Source organism: Manis pentadactyla, chromosome Y (genome assembly GCF_030020395.1).
Source record: "Manis pentadactyla isolate mManPen7 chromosome Y, mManPen7.hap1, whole genome shotgun sequence".
In the NCBI taxonomy this organism is placed as follows: Eukaryota; Metazoa; Chordata; class Mammalia; order Pholidota; family Manidae; genus Manis; species Manis pentadactyla.
Window position 1 is genome coordinate 1,046,062 of NC_080039.1, and position 25,971 is coordinate 1,072,032.

The 25,971-nt window shown below is 37.5% G+C and overlaps 1 protein-coding gene across 1 annotated transcript; it reads left to right on the top strand.

Moving 5' to 3' along the window:
• Nucleotides 1-40: 40 nt before the first annotated feature.
• LOC130682177 (ATP-dependent RNA helicase DDX3X-like) lies at nucleotides 41-22,245 on the top strand. Its single transcript, XM_057496328.1, has 16 exons — nucleotides 41-121; nucleotides 2,186-2,246; nucleotides 10,422-10,569; nucleotides 11,222-11,377; nucleotides 11,455-11,554; nucleotides 11,899-12,034; nucleotides 13,102-13,187; nucleotides 13,439-13,537; nucleotides 13,618-13,778; nucleotides 20,054-20,198; nucleotides 20,329-20,473; nucleotides 20,691-20,872; nucleotides 20,944-21,061; nucleotides 21,287-21,440; nucleotides 21,710-21,843; nucleotides 22,042-22,245. Exons 1-16 carry the CDS (start codon nucleotides 41-43, stop codon nucleotides 22,119-22,121), a joined length of 1,986 nt encoding a protein of 661 aa, XP_057352311.1. The 3' UTR covers nucleotides 22,122-22,245.
• The last annotated feature ends 3,726 nt before the right edge of the window (nucleotides 22,246-25,971 follow it).

Here is a 25,971-nt window from a genome sequence, read left to right on the forward strand (position 1 = left end):
TGAGAGCGTCGGGAAGGAGTGAGGCCGTCTCTTAGCGGTAATGGCGGCGGCCGCTTTGTTTAGGCTGTTTGGCTGTGCCTCGCTGTTGTCGGGTAACAAGCCTCAGGCCCACCCGATCTGGGTCGGTGGGAGCGGGGCCGCCGAATGACTGACTACAAAATAAACTATGAAACGGTTATTTAGTTTTGTCTCGCGGGCCTTCTGCCTCCTTGTAATAGCCGGGTGCTGCCGATAACGAGGCCGCGTTTCGGTAGTGGAAAGTTTTGTGATGCAGGAGAGCCGGAAGAGTCACTAGAGGAGGGAACAATGGCCTCTGTGTGCCTCCCTTAACCGGTGACTGGGGGTAATGGAAGCTGGACGCAGGCTAGAAGACTTGGGAAGTTAGGAAGCTAGTACTGCCCTGCTCCCTCTCCTAAATCAGTGAAGTCGCGGGATGACTGTTTAGCCGTGGGCCGTGCGTATTTGGGGAGTGGTACAATGTGGTGTTCATGTTCTTCTGTTAATCGTTCAACTTTGGGGTTAATGAGACGAAAAGTACTCGGACAGTAGATCAGCTGAGTAGATAAGGTTTTTGTTACTGACTTTATTGTGCCTAAGGAGAGAAACCTTGAAATAGTCAAAGCTAAGGATTTCCCTAATTAAGTAGAATACATTTTTCGCCAAACTACTGGGAATGGGGGAAAGGATACGTAGTCTGAGTAGCCAGGAGAGCTACTCTATTTCATTTTTCTGTATTTTCTCCAGAGAAACAGTAAATGAGTCGTTTTGCACTTTCAAGGCACACCTTATGTCTTCCACATTTAGTAGAAGGAATTTATAGAGCATAACTTTTTACACAAACTGACGAACTCCTACTAAATTGTGCAAGAATCTTAATGACACTAATTGTTCCTAAATTTTAGTTACATGTATATTTAAGGGATTTGATAGATCTCACCGCTTGCTTTTATGAGGATGTTTTCCTGCTAATGATGCGTTATGTTAAAAGCCTGCAATTTTATGAGATTTGACGTGTTTAAAAGAGCACAAAAGTTGAAAATAAATCTAGAGCAAAGGCATTCACACTTGTAAAATTACCTGTGCAAATGGAATCTGTTTAACTCGAAAAACTGCACCCCGCGGCTCATTAGAATTAAGTAGTAAACAAATTCGTCCAGGAAAAGTTGTGATAATTAAGATTTAATGCCTTAATGTTGACCCTTGGTGTAATTTGGTAACGTTATCTTAAACTTTTACTCCAGTGTTTATAAACGTTATTGTCTTAGTAACATTTGGTGACAATGCTGTTTGCTCTTCGTGGGTTGTTTTTTTTTTTTTGTGTATATAACTGTTCTGCTTCTAAATAGAACTTAATTAAGCTTCTTTGGTTAGTTACAGTGCAACAAAGCGGAATAACCATTTTCTATGGTGTTGAAATCTCACCAGTGTGTTGGCAGGTAGGAACTGAGATTGAAGACAGACTTTTACAAGAATGAAATGTCAGTTGTGCCACACTATAATCCCTGCAATGCGAGAAATAACTGCTTTTCAGTTGAATGATCCAGCGTTAGTAAAGTGCCACAATGCTTAACTGCCAGTTGGTGATGAGGGGTGGGTTTCTGCTTAGGGATTAACCGAATTGAATAGTTGATCAGTCTTGAGATAGGGTTATTTAAGGAGATTGCAAATTGTGCTAAACGTTTTTTGGGTAGATGTTTTTAGGCTTAAAAGAATACCAAGCAGAAAACCAGTGGCTTTGAGAAATGATTAACGATTTAGTTTGATAATTAAAGATCTTTTAGTAAGGAAAATTTTTGCAGGGAAAATTGCTTTAAATGAAGGTGTTTGAACTATCTGTAGTGGGGTGCTGGCGTCCTGCCTCTTGCATTTGTCCTTTGTAGGGTTTATAAGTAATTTTTAGTATCTTTGGTGACAGTAACTACATTTTTCTTGGTGAGTAGTTCATAATGGGTATAAGTATTGAATCACTATGTTGTACAGTTGAAACCAGTAGTATATTGTGTATCAACTATACTTAAGATTTTTAACAGCTGCAGACAGGGCAGCTAGCCTATATATAGGGTTAAAGGGAATGTAAGTCTTGAGATTTGTATTTTGTTTGTAATGCTATCTATACTTGATTTTTACCTTAGTAGTGTAGTAATGCGTGTGTCAGCATGTGAAGTTTTAATATCTTATCTTTCAGTTTGCTGGTCTAGACCTGAAATCCTCTGATAATCAAAGTGAAGGAGGAATTACAACAAGCAGTAAGTAATTTTTTTCTCTCTAAAATCTTCATTAGCTTAATGTTCACATGTCATTGTTTTTGCTAATTTTAATTGAAGCTTTTTTCCCTTCTGTTTTCCACATGAATTACTTTGACAGGCCTGGACAGTAAGAGACTTGTGGTTCTTTTTGAGTGGTAACTTGGTTTAGAAGAAAATTAATGTAGTACCAATACATTTTTATTGTTGTTTCCTGGGCAAGCAGGAAGGAGGTGGAAGACATGTTCTATCTGTGAAATTACCTGAACTGTTACCATATTGTTCAGAACCTGTATTTGTTTATGTGTTAAAGTTACTGCCATTTATTTCCCATGAAGAATCTGAGACAAATAGAACTAGGCTGTATGGGTTGTTAGGTGGTAGTGAGAATTTAAAATGTCAGCTGTATGGTGGGGACTTGGTGCTGGGAATCTAGTAACCACCATGTTGCTCATGTAATTATATGACACCAAAATAAAACAAATAAAATGTCAGCTGTATTAAATTCTTTAAAATGTTTCTACATCTTTTTGTTAGCTCTTGAAATATTTTGTTCTTTGGGGGAGCAGAGTTGGCTTGATTTCCTGTTTTGAGGACTTCACAGACATTACTATTTGGGTAGGGAGAGGAATTGGTGGTGGTATATCATTTAGCAGCTGATCTCACCTTGGTCTCAGGCTTGCAGGAAAGCAGTGGATACCCTTCAAAAAACTTCTTTAAGTATATGGTTAGTTCAGGTAATGTTATTTGCCATTATATGGATAATTTAATTCTAACGGTTTGGGATACTTAATTCAGTCGGAAAGTTAGAGATTAAAATTTGAGTTTTAAGGTATAAAACTGACTTTCTTCTTCTACTATGTAGATTTAAGTGTTTTTATTCCTTGGTGATAGACCAGGCTGTTCACTTACAAACAATCGAGGTAACACACACTGTTCTTATTGTCATTTTCCTTTCCCTGCTCTTTAATTTAAACTTGGACTTCATTTACGAGAATAGAAACAAAGCCTTATTTTGGGTAATTGGAGTTGATTTAGTGCATTTTTTCCCCTCAGATCTGTGTTTTTTGTTTGTCTGTTTGTTTGGTATCATTAATGTACAATTACATGAGGAACATTATGTATACTAGACTCCCCCAATCACTAAGTTCCCCCCACATACAATATTACAATCACTGTCCATCAGCATAGTAGGATGGTGCATGTTTTTTATTTTTTTAATTTTAATTTTGTTATCATGAATCTACAGTTACATGAAGAGCATTATGTTTACTAGGCTCTCCCCTACCCCAAGTATGCCCCACAAACCCCATTACAGTTACTGTCCATCAGCGTAGTAAGATGTTGTAGAATCATTGCTTGTCTTCTCTGTGTTGCACAGCCCTTCCCTTTCCCACACCCAGGACATTATACATGCTAATCATAATGCCCCCTATCTTCTTCCCTGCCCTTATCCCTCCCTACCCTCCTGTTCTCCCCAGTCTCTCTCCCTTTGGTAACTGTTAGTCCATTCCTGGGTTCTGTGGTTCTGCTGCTGTTTTGTTCCTTCAGTTTTTCCTTTGTTCTTATACTCCACATATGAGTGAAATCATTTGGTACTTGTCTTTCTCCTCTTGGCTTATTTCACTGAGCGTCATACCCTCTAGCTCCATCCATGTTGTTGCAAATTTTAGGATTTGTTTTCTCCTTATGGCTGAATAATACTCCATTGTGTATATGTACCACATCTTCTTTATCCATTCATCTACTGATGGACACTTAGGTTGCTTCCATTTCTTGGCTATTGTAAATAATGCTGCGATAAACATAGGGGTGCGTCTGTGTTTTTCAAAGTGGAGTGCTGCATTTTTAGGGTAAATTCCTAGAAATGGAATTCCTGGGTCAAATGATAAGTCTATTTTGAGCATTTTGAGGAACCTCCATGCTGCTTTCCACAATGGTTGAACTAAGTTACATTCCCACCAGCAGTGTACGAGGGTTCACCTTTCTCCACAACCTCGCCAACATTTGTTGTTTGTCTTTTGGATGGTAGCCATCCTTACTGGTCTGAGGTGATATCTCATTGTGGTTTTAATTTCCATTTCTATGATAATTAGCGATGTGGACCATCTTTTCATGTGTGTCTTGGCAATCTGAATTTCTTTTTTGGAGAACTGTCTGTTCAATTCCTCTGCCCATTTTTTGATGGGATTATTTGTTTTTTGTTTGTTTAGGTGGGTGAGCTCTTTATATATTTTGAATCTAAATCCTTTATCTGATCTGTAATTTACAAATATATTATCCCATTCTCTAGGGTACCTTTTTTCTCTATTGATGGTGTCTTTTTCTGTACACAAACTATTCAGCCTAATATAGTCCTGTTCATTTTTGCTTTTGTTTTCCTTGCCTGGGGAGATATGTTCAAGAAGAGGTCACTCATTTTTATGTCTAAGAGATTTTTGCCTATGTTTTTTTCCAAGAGTTTTATGGTTTCATGACTTACATTCAGGTCTCTGATCCATTTTGAATTCACTTTTGTGTATGGGGTTAAATAGTGATCCACTTTCATTCTTTTACATGTAGCTGTCCAGTTTTGCCAGCACCATCTGTTGAAGAGATTGTCATTTCCCGATTGTATGCCCATGGCTCCTTTATCGAATATTAATGACCATATATGTTTGGGTTAATGTCTAGAGTCTCTAGTATGTTCCACTGTCTTTGGCTCTGTTCTTGTGCCAGTACCAAATTGTCTTGATTACTATGGCTTTGTAGGAGAGCTTGAAGTTGTTGAGTGAGTTACCCCTCCCCCACTTTATTCTTCTTTCTCAGGATTGCTTTCGCTATTCGGGGTCTTTGGTGTTTCCAGATGAACTTTTGAACTATTTGTTCCAGTTTGTTGAAGAATATTGTTGGTAATTTGATAGGGATTGTATCAAATCTGTGTATTGCTTTGGGCAGGATGGCCATTTTGACGATATTAATTCTTCCTAGCCAAGAGCATGGGATGTGTTTCCAATTTTTAGTGTCCTCTTTAATTTCTCTTAAGAGTGTCTTATAGTTTTCAGGGTATAAGGCTTTCACTTCTTTGGTTAGGTTTATTCCTAGGTATTTTATTCTTTTTGATGCAATTGTGAATGGAATTGTTTTCCTGATTACTCTTTCTATTGGGTCATTGTTAGTGTATAGGAAAGCCACAGATTTCTGTGTGTTAATTTTTTATCCTGCAACTTTGCTGAATTCTGGTATCAGTTCTAGTAGTTTTGGAGTGGAGTCTTTTGGGTTTTTTATGTACAATATCCTGTTATCTGCAAATAGTGACAGTTTAACTTCTTCTTTACCAATCCGGATTCCTTGTATTTCTTTGTTTTGTCTGATTGCCGTGTCTAGGACCTCCAGTACTATGTTAAATAACAGTGGGGACAGTGGGCGTCCCTGTCTTGTTCCCGATCTCAGAGGAAAAGCTTTCAGCTTCTCGCTGTTCAGTATGATGTTGGCTGTGGGTTTATCATATATGGCCTTTATTAATGTGAGGTACATGCCCTCTATACTCATTTAGCTGAGAGTTTTTATCATGAATGGATGTTGAATTTTGTCAAAAGCTTTTTCAGCATCTATGGAGACGCTCTTGTGGTTTTTGCCTTTCTTTTTTTTTGATGTGGTGAATGATGTTGATGGATTTTCGAATGTTGTACAAGCCTTGCATCCCCGGGATGAATCCCACTTGGTTGTGGTGTATGATCCTCTTGATATATTTTTGAATTCAGTTTGTTAATATTTTATTGAGTATTTTTTCATCTACGTTCTTCAGGGATATTGGTCTGTAATTTTCTTTTCTGGTGTAGTGTTTGCCTGGTTTTGGCATTATGGTGATATTGGCTTCATAGAATGAGTTTGGGAGTATTTCCTCCTGTTTTACTGTTTGGAAAACTTTAAGGAGAATGGGCATTATATCTTTTCTTTATGTCTGATAAAATTCTGAAGTAAATCAATCCATCTGGCCTGGGTCTTTTTTTTCTTGGGTAGGTTTTTGATTACTGCTTCAATTTCGTTGCTGGTAAAGGATTTCTTTAGATTTTGTGTTTCTTACTTGGTCAGTCTTGGAAGGTTGTATTTTTCTAGGAAGTTGGCCATTTCTTCTAGGTTTTCCAGCTTCTCAGCATATAGGTTTTTATAGTAGTCTCTAATAATTCTTTATATTTCTGTTCGTTCCATCGTGATGTTTCCTTTCTTGTTTCTGATTCTGTTGATGTGTGTTGTTTCTCTTTTTCTTAATAAATTTGGCTAGAGGCTTATCTATTTTGTGTATTTTCTCAAAGAACTAGCTTAGTTTCATTGATTTTTTTTCTATTGTTTTATTCTTCTCAATTTTGTTTATTTCTTCTCTGATCTTTATTATGTCCCTCCTTCTGCTGACTTAGGCCTCTTTTGTTCTTTTTCCAATTTTGATAATTTTGACATTAGACTATTTATTCGGGTTTGTTCTTCCTTCTTTAAGTATGCCTGGATTGCTATGTACGTTCATCTGAAGACTGCTTTAGCCGTGTCCCACAGAAATAGGGTCTTTGTGTTGTTGTCATTTATTTCCATATATTGCTGGATCTCCATTTTAATCTGGTCGTTGATCCATTGACTATTTAGAAGCATGTTGTTAAGCCTCCATGTGTTTGTGAGCCTTTTTGCCTTCTTTTTACAATTTCTAGTTTTATACCTTTGTGGTCTGAAAAGTTGGTTGGTAGAATTTCAATCTTTTTTAATTTTCTGAAGCTCTTTTTGTGGCCTAGTATGTGGTCTATTCTGGAGAATGTTCCATGTGCACTTGAGAAGAATATGTATCCTGCTGCTTTTGGGTGTAGAGTTCTATAGATGTCTATTAGGTCCATCTGTTCTAGTGTGTTGTTCAGCGCCTCTGTGTCCTTACTTATTTTCTGTCTGGTGGATTTGTCCTTTGGAGGGAATGGTGTGTTGAATTCTCCTAAGATGAATACATTGCATTCTATTTCCTCTTTAATTCTGTTAGTGTTTGTTGCACATATGCTGGTGCTCCTGTGTTGGGTGTATATCTATTTATAAAGGTTATATCCTCATGGTGGACTGAGCCCTTTATCATTATGTAATGTCCTTGTTTATCTCTTTTTACTTTCTTTGTTTTGAATTCTATTGTGTCTAATACTATTACGGCTACACCTGCTTTTTTCTCCCTATTGTTTGCATGAAATATCTTTTTTGGATGGTGTATTTTTTGAGGATATTTTCTTAGGCTTTTACAGTGATGGCCATACATGCTATATGTTATAATTCATGCAAGTTAACTAAGAGATGGCCCTTTTTAAATGTTTGTTAAGTAACTATGAGTAACTGAACTGAATTTGATAAGAGGAATTTTTTCTTAATCCATGTTCCCAAGATTGCCAGGCTTGTCTCCCACCCTTCAATTTTAGGGTAAAAATTATATTATTTAAGCAATAATTGATTTTTCGGTATTTATTCCCTACTGCAAAACAACGTTTAGAGGAGGCTTTAAAGCTTGCTTTTGTAAAAAGCTGTGTGTTGGATGTTATAATGTGCTTTTATTTTTTTTTCTCTTAGAACGGAGTTATATACCACCTCACTTAAGGAACAGAGAAGCATCTAAAGGTAGGTGATTAACAGCAACTTTGTAACCAACATTTTGTACGTTTAGAGATGAGTTAGCTTAGGGAAAATGAGGTACCTGGGAAGTCTGTACACATTTTCTCTTGTTCAAGAACAAGCATTTCCTAACTTTGAAAAGGTTCATCTAATTTAATGTAATTCAGAGTTACTTCTTTTCACCCACTTTCACTAGTATAATTTTACTGTTAACAGTTCCCACTAGTCTGCGGTTGTATCTGTAAACATTGATAACATGATTGATTTTAATTTGAAAATGGGTATGTCTCTATTAAATATGTATATTAAAACTGCACATGTATTAAGCCACCTTATACAGGTTTACTGTAGAACAGTTAAATGCAGGAGTACAAGCTTGTGCACACTTAGTAAGTTGGATAGATTCTCTGATGTTAGCTTTTTGCCTGAACTGCTTCATTTGAAAGGTTTGCTTAAAATGTTATGAAAATCCCGAATATATTTTACTGTTTGTTTTTTAATGTACAGTGGTGAAAGCTTATTAAATATATTGTTAGAATGATTTGTATGACTGAAATTTTTGAAAGAAGGGAAAGGTCAGGAAAAATATTTAAAGCTGAAAGGGAAGAATAAAGACTGGTAAATAAGTAAGGGTAGGGGGGTGTTTTAGGAAGGGAGAAGATAAACTATAGCTTGAGGTCTCTGGTTTTCCTGAATGAAACTTTTAAGTGTGTATAGATCTACCAGAAGGTAACTCATTAATGCTGGGTTTTTTTTCAAAGTAACTGCAGAGTTATGAAAAGGGTTAATGAGTTCTCCTCAGTGTATCTTGCTGGCATAGCATCCAGAGTATATTGAGTGTTTTGAAAGGGAGTTGTCAGTACCTTCAGGAGTTTTTGGAACAGATCTTAAAAATTCAACAATCACCCTGCTAATGGCTGTGTCTCATCCATCTGGCAAATGGTGGAGCTACAAATTTAATAAAGTGTCTGATTCTCGTCTTTATCAGCTTGTGGTGTAAGTTTACTCTTAACTTTTCAATGTCTGTAGATGAGCCTTAGAGACATGTCCAATTAGGAAATTAGGCAAGGGAGGAACTGGAGTCTCCTTTTTTCCTTGACATATTTGTGTTCTCCCCAAGCTAGATCCAACATTGTTGTATTCTAGTATTTGACAATAGTTTATGTAAGTGTACCTATACAAATAACGTTCACACCAATTGTTACTTTGGTTTTTTTAATACTGAACTGGGGAGGTGCTTACCAATACCGCATGTAAGGTAAATTCAAAAATAGGGAGATCTTCATGAGAATGGATTGAGGAACCTTTCTGGAAGATCCGAGGGTGTTAAAAGTTTTAACAAATGGACATGTTTACTAAATTTAGGGTTCTTACTGAAAACTCTACCTGCTGCAAATGTTTTGTGGTTTATTCCTTGAGGATCATGTGAAAAAATCCAGTGGTATTTTTTGAATACAGATAGCTTCATTTTATATATAGGTACGTCTGAAGACATTTAAAAGTGCACTGGAGTCAAATAGAAATATCAAAACTGCTTTTACGAGTCAAATAGAAATATTAAAACTCCTTTTACACTATTTCCATTCACTTAATTTATTTCTTGTAAGAGTAACTAGAACAGTGCTTATGTATTGAAGATGTTCAACTGACTTCTCATATTTATATCGCTGCTGATAAAGTTCCTACCAAGTTGCCTTCTCCAAGTCTTCTAATTGACTAAGTCCTGTTTTCACAGTGCCACTTATTTTCTACAGAGAGCCCATAAGAAGTAGACAAAGCATAATTCAGTGCCTGGAATTTAGTGCTTCAGCCATTATAAAATTTGAAATTTTTTGTCCTAGTATATCTGACCTGTTTCTTACTAATCACGTAGTGTATCTATTCGTTTTTTTTTTGTTTCCCTAGGCTACTAACAGGACCTGAGGCTAATTAACCTTTTGTTACACTGGGAATTCCAGAAAGGGTATATTGTCTGGCAATAATACGTATTTTTATTTTACCAACTTTTGTATTATGGTTTGTGAGGTATTTAGGGGTGGGCATAACTAAAATGCTTCCGTAGAGCTACCCTAGCTACTTGCTTACTTCTGAAGGTAAAGATTTGGGAGAGGCACTTGAAATTTCTCTGAGAGAGCAGTCTCAGCTTTTAAGAAGAATTATCTGTGGTCTTTTCAAAATAATCTTATCGGAATAAGCCTAGGTTTTAGGAGTATAGCAAACCATGACACTTGAATGGAATATAAACTGTGTGTTTTATGGTCAATGTAAAAGTAATATACTTTCGTTACATGTAAACTTAATTTTAAAGGGGGTGTTCATTTAGTACATTGATGTTAAGATCATAAGGTTTCCTTTTTCCCTTCAGTAATTTCTCCTAGAAAAGAGGATTTAAGGCAAGAAAATGACTATTTGCTGGTGAAAACCTACTACCTATATCTTTCAGTTCTCTTTTCCAGTGATTTTCATGAATAATCCATTGACCCTTGGTGTTCTACAGGGATGAAATTTAAAAAGAAGACTGAAAACCTCCTTATTTGGAAAGATCAGAATTATGTCATATTTTTTTTCTTTTTCTGTTTGTTTGTTTGGGGGGATTAGATGATAGACACCGGTCAGGTTGGAGTTGTAAAGATAAGGATGCCTACTGCAATTTTGGGTCTCGAGATTCAAGAGAAAAGCCCATTTTCTTCAGTGATCATGGATGTAGATCAACGGGAAGGTAAATTATTGTGTTATTTTGTTGATCTTTAGTCATCCTTAATGGACCATTCTTCTTTTGCAAATTTAAGCAAATGTTGGTTTACTATTGTTAGCTCAAAGATCTTTACTGATTTAATATTTTAATTTACATCCACTAGAAATATGCAATTTGATAGTGTTATTTTTGTTTAATCATTTATGGCTTTTTGTGTTGGTTTAAACATTTTTTATGACTGCACAATTTTGATAAACTGATCTTACGAATTTAATATCTGGTTGCCCCTGTATTATTTTTTACAAACAAGACTAAGATTCCTTCTTTTCTTCCTGGTCTTACATTTTTGGGTTTATCAGTTTCAAAATTCAGATGTAAAGTTTATAGTAGTTAAATGTATTGTAGAACTTAATTCTTAGCATGTGAGACTTGTTCTAAGCTGAACAATTGTAGAAAAAGGAAAGAACAATGCTGGTTTTCTAAAGCTGAAAATGTATCCATTATGTATAACCGTTGGTTAAGTAGAAGACCTTATTTCACAAATTGAGATGTTAATATTGAATTTTGGCATCTTAAATGTCCTTGTGACCAAAATGTTTAACTAATATATACTTCTAGAAAGATGATAACATGGCTTTGGATAAATGACATATTTTGGCAAATTGCTTGTGGTTAGGTTTGATGATCGTGGACGAAGTGGCTATGATGGTTTTGGCAGTCGTGAAAGGACTGGCTTTAGCAAATTTGAATGCAGTGGACACAGTCGTTGGGGTGACAGATCAGATGAGGATGATTGGTCAAAACCACTTCCACCAAGTGAACGCTTGGAGCAGTAAGTTTATGAAAGGTGTTGATTGTTATGACAACGTACTAGCTAGTATAATATGCATTATAATAATTTGGTTTCAGGGAACTGTTTTCTGGAAGAAACGCTGGGATTAACTTTGAGAAGTATGATGATATACCAGTAGAGGCAACTGGAAATAACTGTCCTCCACATATTGAAAGTGTAAGTTGCTTTGTGTTACTTTTTTAACAATTCTTTATTAAAGTTACTACTGAAAACTTCATTGGATTATGAAAAAGGAGAGACTGATATTTTTTAATGTTACCATTATCAGTAATCCTGAAATAAAAAATGTGTCTAATGAAGAACCAACACTATTTGTACATTAGTCCGCTTTCTTAAAAAATAACATGACGATTTTACCTGAAATGAAAGCAGGTGTAATCTAGTCATGAATAGGTAGGCATTCAGTTGGCTTCTTCCATTCTTGTATTATCAAACAAATTACAATGGATAGTGTTATTTCTCATCTTATGTACATTTGATCTGGTTAAATTTCTTTACAGTTCAGTGATGTTGAGATGGGAGAAATTATCATGGGGAACATTGAGCTTACTTGTTACACTCGTCCAACTCCAGTGCAAAAGCATGCCATTCCCATTATAAAAGAAAAAAGAGACTTGATGGCTTGTGCCCAAACAGGTAAGCTCACTTGATGAAGTTTAAAAGTCAGTATCTTACCTAGACTAGCGCTAAAAGTAGTACATTGTGTAGGGGTACCTGAGTACTGTGTTTATTAGCTTGATTTTGAGCTAGGTAAAGGCTAGTTGGTGATGTCTCTTTTTACCTTGTGTCTTTGGATCCTTTGGATGAAATCAGTGTGTCTCATCAGGGTATCTTGGGGAAGTCTGTAACAAATTGTCAGTTTGATACTGCTGCAACAGAACAAGGGAAGATCCTGTGATCCATAAAAATTAGGTTGGGGAAAAGGAAGAGAGTATTTTGGGAATTGGGGAATGGAGGAGGGCAGGAATAGTAATTTATTCTTAATTTAGGTTGGGTTAAAGATGGCAGAACAGTATTAAAACTTCTGTTTGGATGTATTACAAATTTTGAGTCATTTGAATTTAAAGTTGATGTAAGTTTTCTCAATCTCTGTCATATATGTATTATACGATGTGTATAGTAAGTTTTATAACAGTTAATGCACATTTCACAAACTAACTGCTTCAGGTGTCCACTTGGTGGAGAGGTTTTAACCAACCGTCCTCGTCTGATTTGTCACACTGATTGTGTCCACTGTGTTCATATTTGGCTAACCCAATCATATCACCATGCTTGCCCATCTTTTATACCTAATTGTGGCCTTTAGGTTGACGCCACTGCCTGCTTTCTCAATGAGTTTTCCTGAAACAACTACAGTTTTCCAATGGCAGAGACATACTGGTCCTGAGAACCCTCTTTTGGACTCTTCAGAATTGCTGACTCCTGCTTCACATTCCAACAGTGTATATACCAAAAAAGTATTGAAGTGGAAGTGGATGCAGGATTAAGCAAAATGGTTGTTTCTGTGTAAATTAAAATGCAGAGAATTGAATAGTGCATTGTATAAAATGTTCACAGAAGTTCCTCGGCTGGCACTTTTTGCTTAGCTGTGTAAATATACCATGTTTTCCAGAAAATTAGGCATAGAGTAAAATTTTCGTAGAGTAAAATTTTCTTAACACAAGAGGGTGTTTGGAATACTTCATAAAATGTTTTTCTTACAGGCTCTGGAAAAACAGCAGCATTTCTCTTATCCATCTTAAGTCAGATTTATGCAGATGGTCCAGTCGAGGCTTTGAGGGCTGTGAAGGTAAAGAAATCCTTGTAAGAAGTTTTTTCATTGGAAGACTTACCAAAATATTTGTTGGGACCCTTCTTTCTAAGTGATGCCAAGTGTACTTTATTTTCATTTTTTAAATTTTGTTTTCAGACTGATTATCCAACAGAAAGCCAGTTTTGCATGTAATTTTTAAGTAACAAAGGGAATTTTGATGTCAAGAATTTTTTAAAGAATGAACAAATTTTGGGTCTTTAAGTTTAATTCATAAAATTTCTTTTTAGGAAAATGGAAGGTATGGACGCCGTAAACAATACCCAGTTTCCTTAGTTTTAGCTCCTACAAGAGAACTGGCTGTACAGATCTATGAGGAAGCCAGAAAAGTAAATATGCATTTTACTTATTGTTGCTATTTTTAATTAGTGATACATTTCTGACTACCCAATGAATCCTTTGCTTACAGTTTTCATACCGGTCTAGAGTTCGACCTTGTGTGGTTTATGGTGGTGCTGATATTGGTCAGCAGATTCGAGATTTAGAACGTGGGTGTCACTTGTTAGTTGCCACTCCAGGGCGTCTACTGGATATGATGGAAAGAGGAAAAATTGGATTAGACTTCTGCAAGTAAGTTAATTTCTGTACCTGAGATGTAGCTTTCTTTTGGTATCATTAATCTACAATCACATGAGGAATATTATATTGCCTATACTTCCCCCATCACCAGGCCTCCGCCGCAAACCTCATTACAGTCAGTTTCCATCAGCATGTTAAGATGCTGTAGAATCACTACTTCTCTTTGTTGCAAAGCCCTCCTCGTGCCACCACTCCCCATATCATACATGCAAATCATAATGCCCCTGTTTTTTTTAACCCCCTTATCCCTCCCTTCCCACCCATCCTCCCCAGTCCCTTTCCCTTTGGTAACTGTTAGTCCATTCTTGGGTTCTTGGGGTCTGCTGCTGTTTTGTTCCTTCAGTTTCTTCTTAGCTCTTCTACTCCACATACGAGTGAGATGATTTTGTACTAGTCTTTCTCCTCCTGGCTTATTCCTCCGAACATAATAAACTCTAGCTCCATCCATGCTGTTGGAAATGATAGGATTTGTTTTCTTTTTGCAGCTGGATAATATTCCATTGTGTATATGTACCACTATCTTCTTTATCCATTCATCTCCTGATGGACACTTAGGTTGCTTCCATTTCTTGGCTATTGTGAATAGTGCTGCGATAAACTTAGGGGTGCATATGTCTTTTTCAAACTGGGCTGCTGCATTCTTAGGGTAAATTCCTAGGAGTGGAATTATTGGGTCAAACGGTATTTCTATTTTGAGTTTTTTGAGGAACCTCTGTACTGCTTTCCACATGGTTGAACCTAATTTACATTCTCACCAGCTGTGTAGGAGGGTTCCCCTTTCTCCACAACCTCGCCAACATTTGTTGTCATTTGTTTTTTCGATGCTGGCGATCCATACCGCTGTGAGGTGATATCTCATTGCGGTTTTCATTTGCATTTCTTTCATGACTAGTGATGTGGAGCATCTTTTCATATCTCTGTTGGCCATCTGCGTTTCTTTGGAGAACTCTGTAGTTTAGCTCCTCTGACCATTTTTGGATTAGATTATTTGCTTTTTGTTTGTTGAGGTGCACGCGCTCTTTATATATTTTGGATGTCAACCCTTTAATCGGATCTGTCATTTATGAATATATTCTCCCATACTGTAGGATTCCTTTTTGTTCTATTGATGGTGTCCTTTGCTGTACAGAAGCTTTTCAGCCTGGTATAGTCCCGCTTATTCATCTTTGCTTTTGTTTCCCTTGCCTGGGGAGATACGTGCATGAAGAGGTCTCTATCCGGTTCCGCTGGTCTGTGGGTCTGTTGTGGTGACAGTACCAAATTGTCTTGATTACTGTGGCTTTGAAGTAGAGCTTGAAGTTGGGAAGCAAAATGCCCCCCACTTTATTCTTCCTTTTCAGGACTGCTGAAATGGGGGTTCCATGTGAATTTTAGAGTTGTTCCAGTTTGTTAAAGAACGCTGTAGTATTTTGATATGGAGTGCATTAAATTTGTAGACTGCTTTAATGAGTTTGGCCGTTTTGACAATATTCATTCTACCTGGGCAAGAGCATGGGATGAGTTTCCATTTGTTAGTGACCTCAGTTTCTCTTAAGAGTGTCTTGTAGTTTTCAGAATAGAGGTCTTTCACTTCCTTGGTTAGGTTTTATACCTAGGTATTTTATTCTTTTTGATGCAATTGTGAATAGAATTTTTTTCCGATTTCTCTGTCTCCAAGTTCATTGTAAGTGTATAGGAAAGCAGTAGATTTTCTGTGTATTAATTTTGTATCCTGTAACTTTGCTGAATTCAGATATTGGTTCTAGTAGGTTTGGGGTGGAGTATTTAAGTGTTTTTATGTACAATATCATGTCATCTGAAAACAGGACAATTTGATCTGACCTCTTCTTTACCAATCTGGATTCCTTGTATTTCTTTGTTCTGTCTAATTGCTGTGGCTAGGTCCTCCAGTACTATGTCGAATAACAATGGGGAGAGTGGGCATCCCTGTCTTGTTCCCAATCTTAGTAGTAAAGCTTTCAGCTTCTCACCGTTAAGTATGATGTTGGCTGTGGGTTTGTCATATATGGCCTTTATTATGTTGAGAAACTTGCCCTCTCTAGCCATATTGTTGAGAGTTTTTATCGAGAATGGATGTTTAATTTTGTTGAACACTTTCACAGTGTCTGTGGAGATGGTCATCTGGTTTTTGTCTTTCTGTTTGTTGATGTGGTGGATGATGTTGATGGATTTTCGAATGTTGTACCATCCTTCCGTCCCTGGGATGAATCCTACTTGGTCATGGTTTATGATCCTCTTGATGTTTTTTGAATTCTGTTTGCTAATATTTTGTTGAGTATTTTTGCATCTATGTTCGTCAGGGATGTTGGTCTGTAGTTTTCATTTTCTGTGGAGTCTTTGCCTGGTTTTGGTATTAGAGTGATGCTGGCTTCATAGAATGAGTTTGGAAGTTTGCCCGCCTCTTCTATTTTTTGGAAAACTTTAAGGAAAATTGATATTCTGTCTTCTGTGTATGTCTGATAAAATTCTGTGGTAAATCCACCTAGCCCGGGGGTTTTTCTCTTGAGTAGTTTTTTGATTACTGATGCAACTTCGTTGCTAGTAATTGGTGTCTTTAGATTTTCTCTTTCTTTCTTGGTCAGTCTTGGAAGGTTGTATTTTTCTAGGAAGTTGTCCATTTCTTTGAGGTTTCCAGCTTGTTAGCATCCAGATTCTCATAGTATTCTCTAATAATTCTTTGTATTTCGGTGGGGTCCGTCGTGATTTTTCCTTTCCTATTTCTAATTCTGTTGATGTGTGTAGAATCTTCTTTTTCTCTTACTAAGTCGGAGTAGGGGCTTATTTCGTTTATTTTCTGAAAGATCCACCTCTTCATTTCATTGATTTTTTCTATTGTTTTATTCTTCTCAATTTTATTTATTTCTACTCTGATTTTTATTATGTCCTTTGTTTTGCTGACTTTGGACTCATTTGTTCTTTTTCCAGTTTCAATAATTGTGACTTTAGACTATTCATTTGGGATTTTTCTTCCTACTTTAAATAGGCCTGTATTTCTATATACTTTCCTCTTAGAACAGCCTTCACTGTGTCCCGCAAAAGTTGGGGCTTTGTGGTGGTGTTGTCATTTGTCTCCAAATATTGCCTGATCTCTTTTAAATTGGTCATTATCCATTGATTATTTAGGAGCACGTTGTTAAGCCTCCATGTGTTTGTGAGCCTTTTTGCTTTCTTTGTACAATTTATTTCTAGTTTTACACTTTTGCGGCCTGAGAATTTGGTTGGTAAAATCTCTACCTTTTTGAATTTACTGAGGTTCTTTTTGTGGCCTCATACATGGTCTACTCTGGACAATGCTGCATATGCACTTGAGAAGAGTGTGTATGGGTGTAGAGTTCTATAGAAGTCTGTTAGGTCCTTCTGTTCTAGTGTGTTGTTCAGTACCTCTGTGTCCTTAGTTTCTGTCTGGTGGTGATCTGTCCTTTGGAGTAAGTGGTCTGTTGAAGTCTCCTAAAATGAATGCATTGCATTCTCTTTCCTCCTTTAGTTCTGTTAGTATTTGTTTCCCATATGCTGATACGCCTGTGTTGGGTGCATGTATATTTATAATGGTTATATCCTCTTGCTGGAATGACCTCATTCTCATTACATAATGTCCTTCTTTATTGCTTTTTACTTTCTCTGTTTTGAAGTCTATTTTGTCTGATACTAGTACTGCAACACCTGCTTTTTTCTCCCAGTTGTTTGCATAAAATATCTTTTTCCATCTCTTGACTTTTAGTCTGTGTATGTCTTTGGGTTTGAGGTGTGTGTCTGTTAAGCAGAATATAGATGGGTCTTGCTTTTTTATCCATTCTGTTACTCTGTGTCCTTTGATTGGTTTATTCAATCTGCTTACATTTATGGTGAATATTGAAAGATATGTATTTATTGCCATTGCAGGCTTTAGATTTGTGTTTACCAAATGTTCAAGGGTAGCGTCTTTACTACCTGTCTTACAAACTTCCTTATTAAGCTGTTATACATACAGTCTGATGATGATTTCTCTCCCTTCTTATTCCTCCTCCTCCATTCTTTATATGTTAGGTGTTTTATTCTGTACTCCTTGTGTTTCCTTTGACTGCTTTTGTGCGTAGTTGATTTTATTTTTTGTGTTTAGTTAGTGTTTGGTTGGTGTGCTTTCTTTGCTGTGATTTTATTTTCTGTAGTGACATCTATTTAGCCTTAGGAGTGCTCCCATCTAGAGCAGTCCCTCTAAAATACCCTGTAGAGGTGGTTTGTGGGAGGCAAATTCCCTCAACTTTTGCTTTTCCGGAAATTGTTTAATGCGTCCTTCATATTTAAATGATAATTGTGCTTGATACAGTATTCCTTGTTCTAGGCCCTTCTGTATCATTGCATTAAATATATCATGTTGTTATCTTCTGGCCTGTAAGGTTTCTGTTGAGAAGTCTGATGATATCCTGATGGTTTTCCTTTGTAGGTGACCTTTTTTCTCTCTCTGGCTGCCTTTAAAACTCTCGCCTTGTCCTTGGTCAATGCCATTTTAATTATGCGTCTTGGTGTCCTCCTCCCTGGGTCCCTTGTGGTCTTCCAAGGTCTGAGAGACTATTTCCTCCCCCAGTTTTGGGATGTTTTCAGCAGTTATTTCTTCAAAGGCACCTTCTGTCCCTTTTCCTCTCTTCTTCTTTTGGTACCCCTTTAATGTGGATATTGTCCCATTTGGCTTGGTCACACAGTTCTCTGAATGGTCTTTCATTCCTGGAGATCCTTTTATCTCTCTCTGCCTCAGCTTCTCTGTGTTTCTGTTGTCTGCTCTCTGTTCCATTAACGGTCTCTGGCACCCCAGCCAGTCTGCTCTCAAGTCCTTCCAGAGATTGTTTTATTTCTGTATTCTTCCTCCTAACTTGATCCTTTAGCTCTTGCATATTTCTCTGCAGGTCCATCAGCATGGTTATGACGTTAATATTGAATTCTTTTTCAGGGAGTTAGGTTAAATCTATCTCTCCAGGCCCTCTCTCGGGCACCAAGAGTAATTCTGGACTGCACCAAATTCCTCCGCCTTTTCATGGCGGTAGAGGAAGCTGTAGGCAGGTAGCGCTTGTGTCACAAAGTCCTCTCCTGCTTGTTGGTCACCTTGCCCTTCTCCGCTGCCTGTGCCGGTTACCCACACACCAGGAGCAGCTTCTGGTTTTATTTCCTGAGCTGCTGCAGGCGGTGCAGCCATCGGGGCATCCCCGGGCCCTGCGGGGAGAGGCAGGCACACTGGGTGTGCTCTCCTGCGATAACGGCTACCCTTCACACCCTGTCCCAGCTTCCTCTGTCTGTGCCGGGCTGCCACATGCCGTGGAGCCTCTGAGTCTGTCCCCGGTGGCTGTGGAGGAGGCCCTGGGCAGCTGCTGTGGGCGCAGCTACTCTCAGGCTGCTCCCCTGCTGTGGCAGGACCACTCGGGAAGGGTAATTGACAGGAGGCTGTTTAACCACCATGAGGGGCTTCAGAACTGCACTTCTGCTCAGAGTGTTAGTGTTTATGGTGCCTGAAGTTCCCCAGGATACCCAGCTGCTGGTCTGAGTGTGGCTGGATGCTGTGAGGCCTCTTTCTCTTTACGTCTTTCAAAAAGCACTCGCTTTTCTTTTGTCCCTAGGGCACCAGCAGTGGCAACCTGCTCACATGTTTTACTGTTGCGTTTCCCTAATATCCAGCACACCATGTACTGTGTGTCTGTGCTCCCGGTGAGGATGACTAGGGCTTGGTATTTAGCATACCTGGGCTCCCTCACCCTCCTCACTCCAACTCCTCTCCTCCCGCTGGTGGGCGGGGGTTGGTGGAGTGCTCAGCTCCTGCCGGTCCTCAGCTTGTATCTTACCCCCTTCATGAGGCGCTCGGTTCTCGCAGCTGTAGATGTAGCCTTACTGTTTGTTGTACTGTATCTTCTGGCCTCTCTTTTAGGAATAGTTGTATTTGTTGTATTTTCAAAAATATATATGGTTTTGGGAGGAGATTTCTGCTGCCCTTCTGTCGCCACCATCTTGGCCCCTCCTCTGAGATGAAGCTTTTTTAATATTAGTGGTCATTTTGTAGTGATTTATTAGTATTTAGATTAAAACATGAATGATTTTAACTTTCTACATAGTCTTTGAAAAATAACAGCCTGTATTGGTACAGAGTCAAGTAATAATCTCCTTTGCTTGTGTGACTTAAGTGTATTTCATGTGTTACTTTGTGTAGTAAGAGTGTTGGATAAATGTATCAAGCTTAATTAAAGACACAACTATATTCAACTGTAAGTTTCTCATCAGATCCTAAATTGGGTGATTTTTTGTAACAGATACGTAGTGTTGGACGAAGCTGATAGAATGCTGGATATGGGATTTGAACCTCAGATACGTCGTATAGTTGAACAAGGCAGTATGCCACGGAAGGGTATTCGCCACACCATGATGTTCAGTGCTACCTTTCCTAAGGGAATACAGGTGTTGTTTTTTTAGAAAAAATACAACTTCCTTTTTTAGAACGTATTTGTTAATAAGTACTTGAGTGTCTTCAGACACTTAAAAAGTTAGAGTAATAATATTTCAGGCTTTTATTTTTCCCTTTTTTCAGTGGCTTGCTCATGATTTCTTGGATGATTATATCTTCCTGACGGTAGGCAGAGTTGGCTCTACGTCTGAAAGCATCACGCAGAAGGTAGTTTGGGTGGAAGAGTCAGACAAACGGTCATTTTTGCTTGACCTCTTAAATGCAGCAGGTAAGGTGAATTATAAGTAGTGTCAGCTAGGTGTAAGAAAGACCAGTTTGGCTCTCCTTAGCCTCTACCTTGTCTTTCACTTACCTTCTTAAGTGTTAAGTTTTTATTAGCTCCATGTGCTTGTTTACCTAGCACAAAATGAAAGCCAGTTAATATTTAGAAAAGGTAATTACACCTGTTGCTGTTAGTAAACAAAATCTTACATACAATTTTTCAGGGAAGGATTCACTGACGTTAGAGTTCGTGCAGACCAAGAAGCGTGCCAGTTCTCTCGAGGATTTCTTATCCTGTGAAGGATATGCTTGTACCAGTATTCATGGAGATCGATCACAGAGGGATAGAGAGGAGGCCCTTCACCAGTTCCGTTCAGGAAAAAGCCCGATTCTAGTGGCTACATCCGTGAGTACATTTTTGTTTTTGGGTTATGCATGTTTGACTATTGCTTTCTTTTAACAAAAGTTATTTTTCAGGTGGCAGCAAGAGGATTAGACATTTCAAATGTGAAACATGTAATCAATTTTGACTTGCCAAGTGATATTGAAGAATATGTACATCGGATTGGTCGTACAGGACGTGTAGGAAACCTTGGTAAAGTGTTTTAGTTTGACACAGAATCTGAAATACTAGAACCTTTATTTTTAAGGGAAGGTTGGACATGACATCAATCAGGTGTCAGATAACAGTTATTTGTATTCCAGTTTAACTTGAATTATAACGTCACATTTTTGAGTTGTAGTTATTCTGCATATAAGTAAAAACACTGAGCAACTTCACAGGAATCCAGGCATTATATACATATTTGGACTCTTGTAGGCCTTGCCACCTCATTCTTTAATGAAAGAAATAGAAATATCACAAAGGATTTGTTGGATCTACTTGTTGAAGCTAAACAAGAAGTGCCATCTTGGTTGGGAAACATGGCTCATGAACACCACTGTAAGGGCAGCAGTCATGGACATTCTAAGAGGTACGGATTGTTTCCAGCCTTCTTATTTTTCTCTATGGGGGTTAAGTAAAATACTGTGCACAATTCGCATACTTGGATAAGGGATGGCCTTAGGAAGGCTGAAGTGGAGTCAAAAATGTTGATGTTAACTGCTCAGGTCTTCAGGAACACTGAGGAATTGACCACATTGGAAACTGGTTTGAAAAATCAGAAATAGTGGGTCTATGGACAGGAATTGTCATTTTATTGAATTTCTTGTTCATTAAAAGAATTCTTCCTTTTAATAGTAGATTCAGTGGAGGATTTGGTGCCAGAGACTATCAACAAAGTAGAGTTTCCACCAGTTCTGCCTTTAGTAGTAGTCATGCAAGCAGCAGCCACAGTGGTGGAGGTGGTGACAGCAGCAGCAGAGGATTTGGTGGAGGTAACATAATTTTTTCCATTTCATATTTTTGGCAAAGACTTCTTTTTTTCAAAGAATAAATTAGTGGAGAAATTTAATTTCTAAAGAACACAAAATCCAATTCTGTAGCTATCTTTTACAACGTTTATATTTAAAGTACTTGAAAAGAAAAGTTACTTAAAAGTGCTGGCTGAATTTTTTTTTAACATCTCTTGACAGCTGGTTATGGAGGCTTCTACACTAGTGATGGACATGGAGGAAATTACAGCTTCCAGGGTGTCAGCTGCTGGGGCAATTGAATCTGCTTTACAACAAAGTCATCCTTGTAAACAACCTCATCTGGAAACCACATGTATCTTAGCCAGAACATATCGTGTAGCTTTAAGAACTGCTGTCCAGTTACCAACTGTGATTGTCCTGAAAATTCAACGGAGCTCAAAGACACAAGAAGAAAACAGTAGTCAACAGTCTATTAATAAAGTTGATTTAAAGATTTAATTGATGTAGCTTAGATTAACCCCCCCTCCTGCTTATTCCCACCCCAAACTGCATTTATACTTTTTTGACTAAGGATCGTTTGTTAATTGTGACTTAAACTTAGGACAACTTACTGTTTTGATGTCCTTTTGGCTCACTAATGCCCAAAATGTCAATCGTTCAAATAAAGATACTGAAGTTGGGCTAAAATCAAACCTTGGCACACAGGTCTAATGATGTCACTTAGCAGGAATCATCAATTTGATATAAATGTAAAGGAAAAAACTTGGGCAGTAGCTTGTGTTGAGACATTTTCATAAAGGAAGACTGGGAAGAAGAACATCTTAGTGCTGAATTAGTTCAAAATGTGGCGAATTGTACTAAGTGATTTGCTCACTCTATTCTGGTTTGGCATTTAGAACTTTTGAGCCATTGCAGCTATGTTGAGGTGGCAAGTACAAATGTATCCATATATATTTCAAAACATTCTTCAAGCATTTTGCAAGTAATACAATTCCTCTTGTAACGTTTAGGGTAAAGTCAGGCAAATGTGGGCATACTATTAGGAAAAGTGAAGAGGTTTGATAACAAGTGCTTGGAGGGGATTTCATCTTAATTAGATGTTTTTGATGCTGGCCATGCATGAAATTTAAATAGTAGATGACTGACCCATGGCAATTTACCAGTCCTCTTTATGGGTTAGAATTTAGTCTTTAACGCATGCTAGTGTTGATGTTTCTTGGTCAAGAGGATATAAGCAGGATTATACAGCAGGCTTTAATACAGACTCACATTAGTCTGTTAAAACTGCACTGAAATGTTAAAATGGCTTACATTTGTAGACTTTGTAGATTAGAGTAATAAACAAATCCTTGAGATCAAAGAGGATGAAAATATGTACTCTACTGCACAAGGTGTCATTTCTCTATACTGCAGTTGTATTCTCTCTTAGTTGCATAGGGTTCCATTATATTTATAGCCTCTTTCCTAACTTGGCCAAAGATGATTGTCCATCCCTAAAAATACCTCTGCCACTTTGAACTCTCTGCTAATTTTGTGTCTGGAATGCAGCAATCTTTGCCAGTTAATCTTGATGATGGCATAATGCAAAAACATCATAAAGTGCAGGAGATTTCAAGCATATTGTGCCTTGTAAAACATAAGTAGTATAGGCATTTGTTATGGTGCTATTACACTTAGTGTAGAGGTTTAGACTCTTGTACATTTTCACCATAACTTTCTACAAAGTTCTTACTGCAGTCAGAGAATTTTATATATGCGTCTTGTGTGCGTGTTTTAAAATTCCAATCTTATTCTGTCTCTTGGACATGGTTGAAGGCAGCTTATTAACTATACATTCTAAAATGTTATTTGGAACCAGAGTCGTCGTTGAAATCTATTTGCACACAATAGATTTTAGATACTTTTTGTTGCTAGTTTGTGTAATATTCATTGAATATTTTGACACAGTTTATTTTTGTAAGCCTAAATGTGTTCTTAGAAAGTTTAGAGAAACTTGACCAGAGGACAGTATGAAAAAACACTGGCACTTAAATGTTGAACATCACTGTATGTGAAAATGTGTTTCAGGGTAGTATGAGCTTTTAATGTTAAGTTTTATTAAGCTTGACTCAGATTAATCATTGGCAGTGTAGCTAACCAATGATTTCTTGACAATATTTAAGGACAAATGGGCAACTTGAAATTAAAATATGCCAAGGTTTTGATATACTTAAAATATTCATGAAACATTTGTGAACACTGGTGTGAAGTATCCACATTATCAAAAGGTTCTCTTAGTTTTGTTAAGGTATATGTTTGGTTTGGTTTCTAGTAACTAGCATATTTGCAATCCTCAAACATGGTTATCTTTGGTAGTCCCATAATGAGTGAATTTTCCAATGTTCTGTCCACCAGGAATATTTTCACTTTTAACAAATGTGAAACTTTTAGCAAACTAAAAACAAATGTTGTTGGTAAAACATTTAAACTTTCTAAATGGAGACATTGGACTTCATGTCACTGTAAGATTATTAGTGCTAATTGTATTTGTTTTACGTGCTACCACTGCATGTGCTGGATTTATTCTGTTTTTATTAAAGTGAAAAGTTGAACTCAGCCTTTTTGTTTTCAATGGTGACTTAATGAGGTAGAAATGAAATTGTACTCTAACCGTGAAGAATTGAAAGTCAGATTTCTTGGTGTTATGCCAAAGCTATTTGTGAAATAGTGCTTGCTCATGAAGCCAGAAGCATTTGTGCTCCTTAATGTTTGGGTAAATGATGGTGGAATTTAGGTTGGAATATAGAGAAGAGGATCTTCATTGTAAGTCACAGAAATATGAAAAGCCCATATGTGTAGTGTGTATTCCATGGATCTAGTTAAGGATCAAGAAATAGATGGACCCTGTTAAGTGACAGCAGAAATGGCATAGGTGTCCAGTCTACACAATATCATTTATTTCTGTTCTATGATCATCTATTATTACAACACACTAATGCAGGCAGCCACTAACAATTAACAGATGAAAGAGCAAATCAGTTAAACATAAATCATAAAAGGCTACAAATCTTTTTTTTTAAGGTAGAGAATCTCAGTGTCCTTTCTGTCCTGATGGAACGAACATCCCATCTCTATAGAGGGCAGGGTGAGCGCATTACGGATAAATGACAGCGTATGGTTGGTTTTTTTGTTAGTACCTTTTTGTAAGTGAAACATTTATATTCTCTGTTTTTTCTAAATTTTAGTATCGTTAATCTACAACTATGAGGGACTTGATGTTTAATAGACTCCCTCTATCACCAAGTCCCCCCAACGAACCCCATTACAGTCAGTGTCCAGCATAGTAAGATGCTGTAGAATTACTACTTGTCTTCTCTGTGTTGCGCAGCCCTCCCAGTGCACCCCTGCCAACATAATACGTGCTAATAATAACGACCACTTTCTTTCTTTTCAACATATCCTTCCCTTCAACCCATCACCCCACTCACTTTCCTTTTCATAAGTGTTAGTCCATTCTTGGGTTATATGAGTCTGCTGAATTTTGTGCCTTTGGTTCTTTGCTTGTACATATACTCCACATATGAGTGAAATCATTTGGTACTTGTCTTTCCATGCCTGGTTTATTTCACTTTGCATATACCCTCTAGCACCGTCCAGGTTGTTGGCAAAGATAGGATTTGATTTCTTCTTACGGCTGAATAATATTCCATTGTGTATATGTACCACATCATCTTCATCCATTCATCTACTGATGGACTCTAGGTTGCTTCCATTTCTTGGCTATTGCATAGCGGTGTGTATGACATTAAAACTGGGCTTCTGCATTCTTAGGGTAAATTCATAGGAGTGGAATTCCTGGGTCAAATGTTATTACTATCTTGAGTTTTTTTGAGGAACCTCAATACTGCTTTTGACAACGGTTGAACTAATATACAGTCCCACCACCACCAGCAGTGTAGGAGAGTTCTCCTTTCTCCACTATGTCTCCGTTTGTCTTTTGGATGGCTGTGATCCTTAACAGGTGTGAGCCTATATCTCATTGTGGCTTTAATTTGCATTTCTCGTGACTAGCAATGTACAGCATCTTTTCATGTGTCTCTTGGCCATCTGAATTTCTGTGGAGAACTGTCTGTTCAGCTCCTCTGCCTATGTTTTAATTGGATTATTTGC

Excerpts from the sequence above, each read along its gene's own strand:
- LOC130682177 (XM_057496328.1), top strand. The coding sequence starts at position 41 with ATGGCGGCGGCCGCTTTGTTTAGGCTGTTTGGCTGTGCCTCGCTGTTG. Across the intron at positions 122-2,185 it reads CTCAGGCCCACCCGATCTGG|TTTGCTGGTCTAGACCTGAA; the intron begins GTCGGTGGGAGC and ends CTTATCTTTCAG. Across the intron at positions 21,441-21,709 it reads AGTCATGGACATTCTAAGAG|ATTCAGTGGAGGATTTGGTG; the intron begins GTACGGATTGTT and ends TTTTAATAGTAG.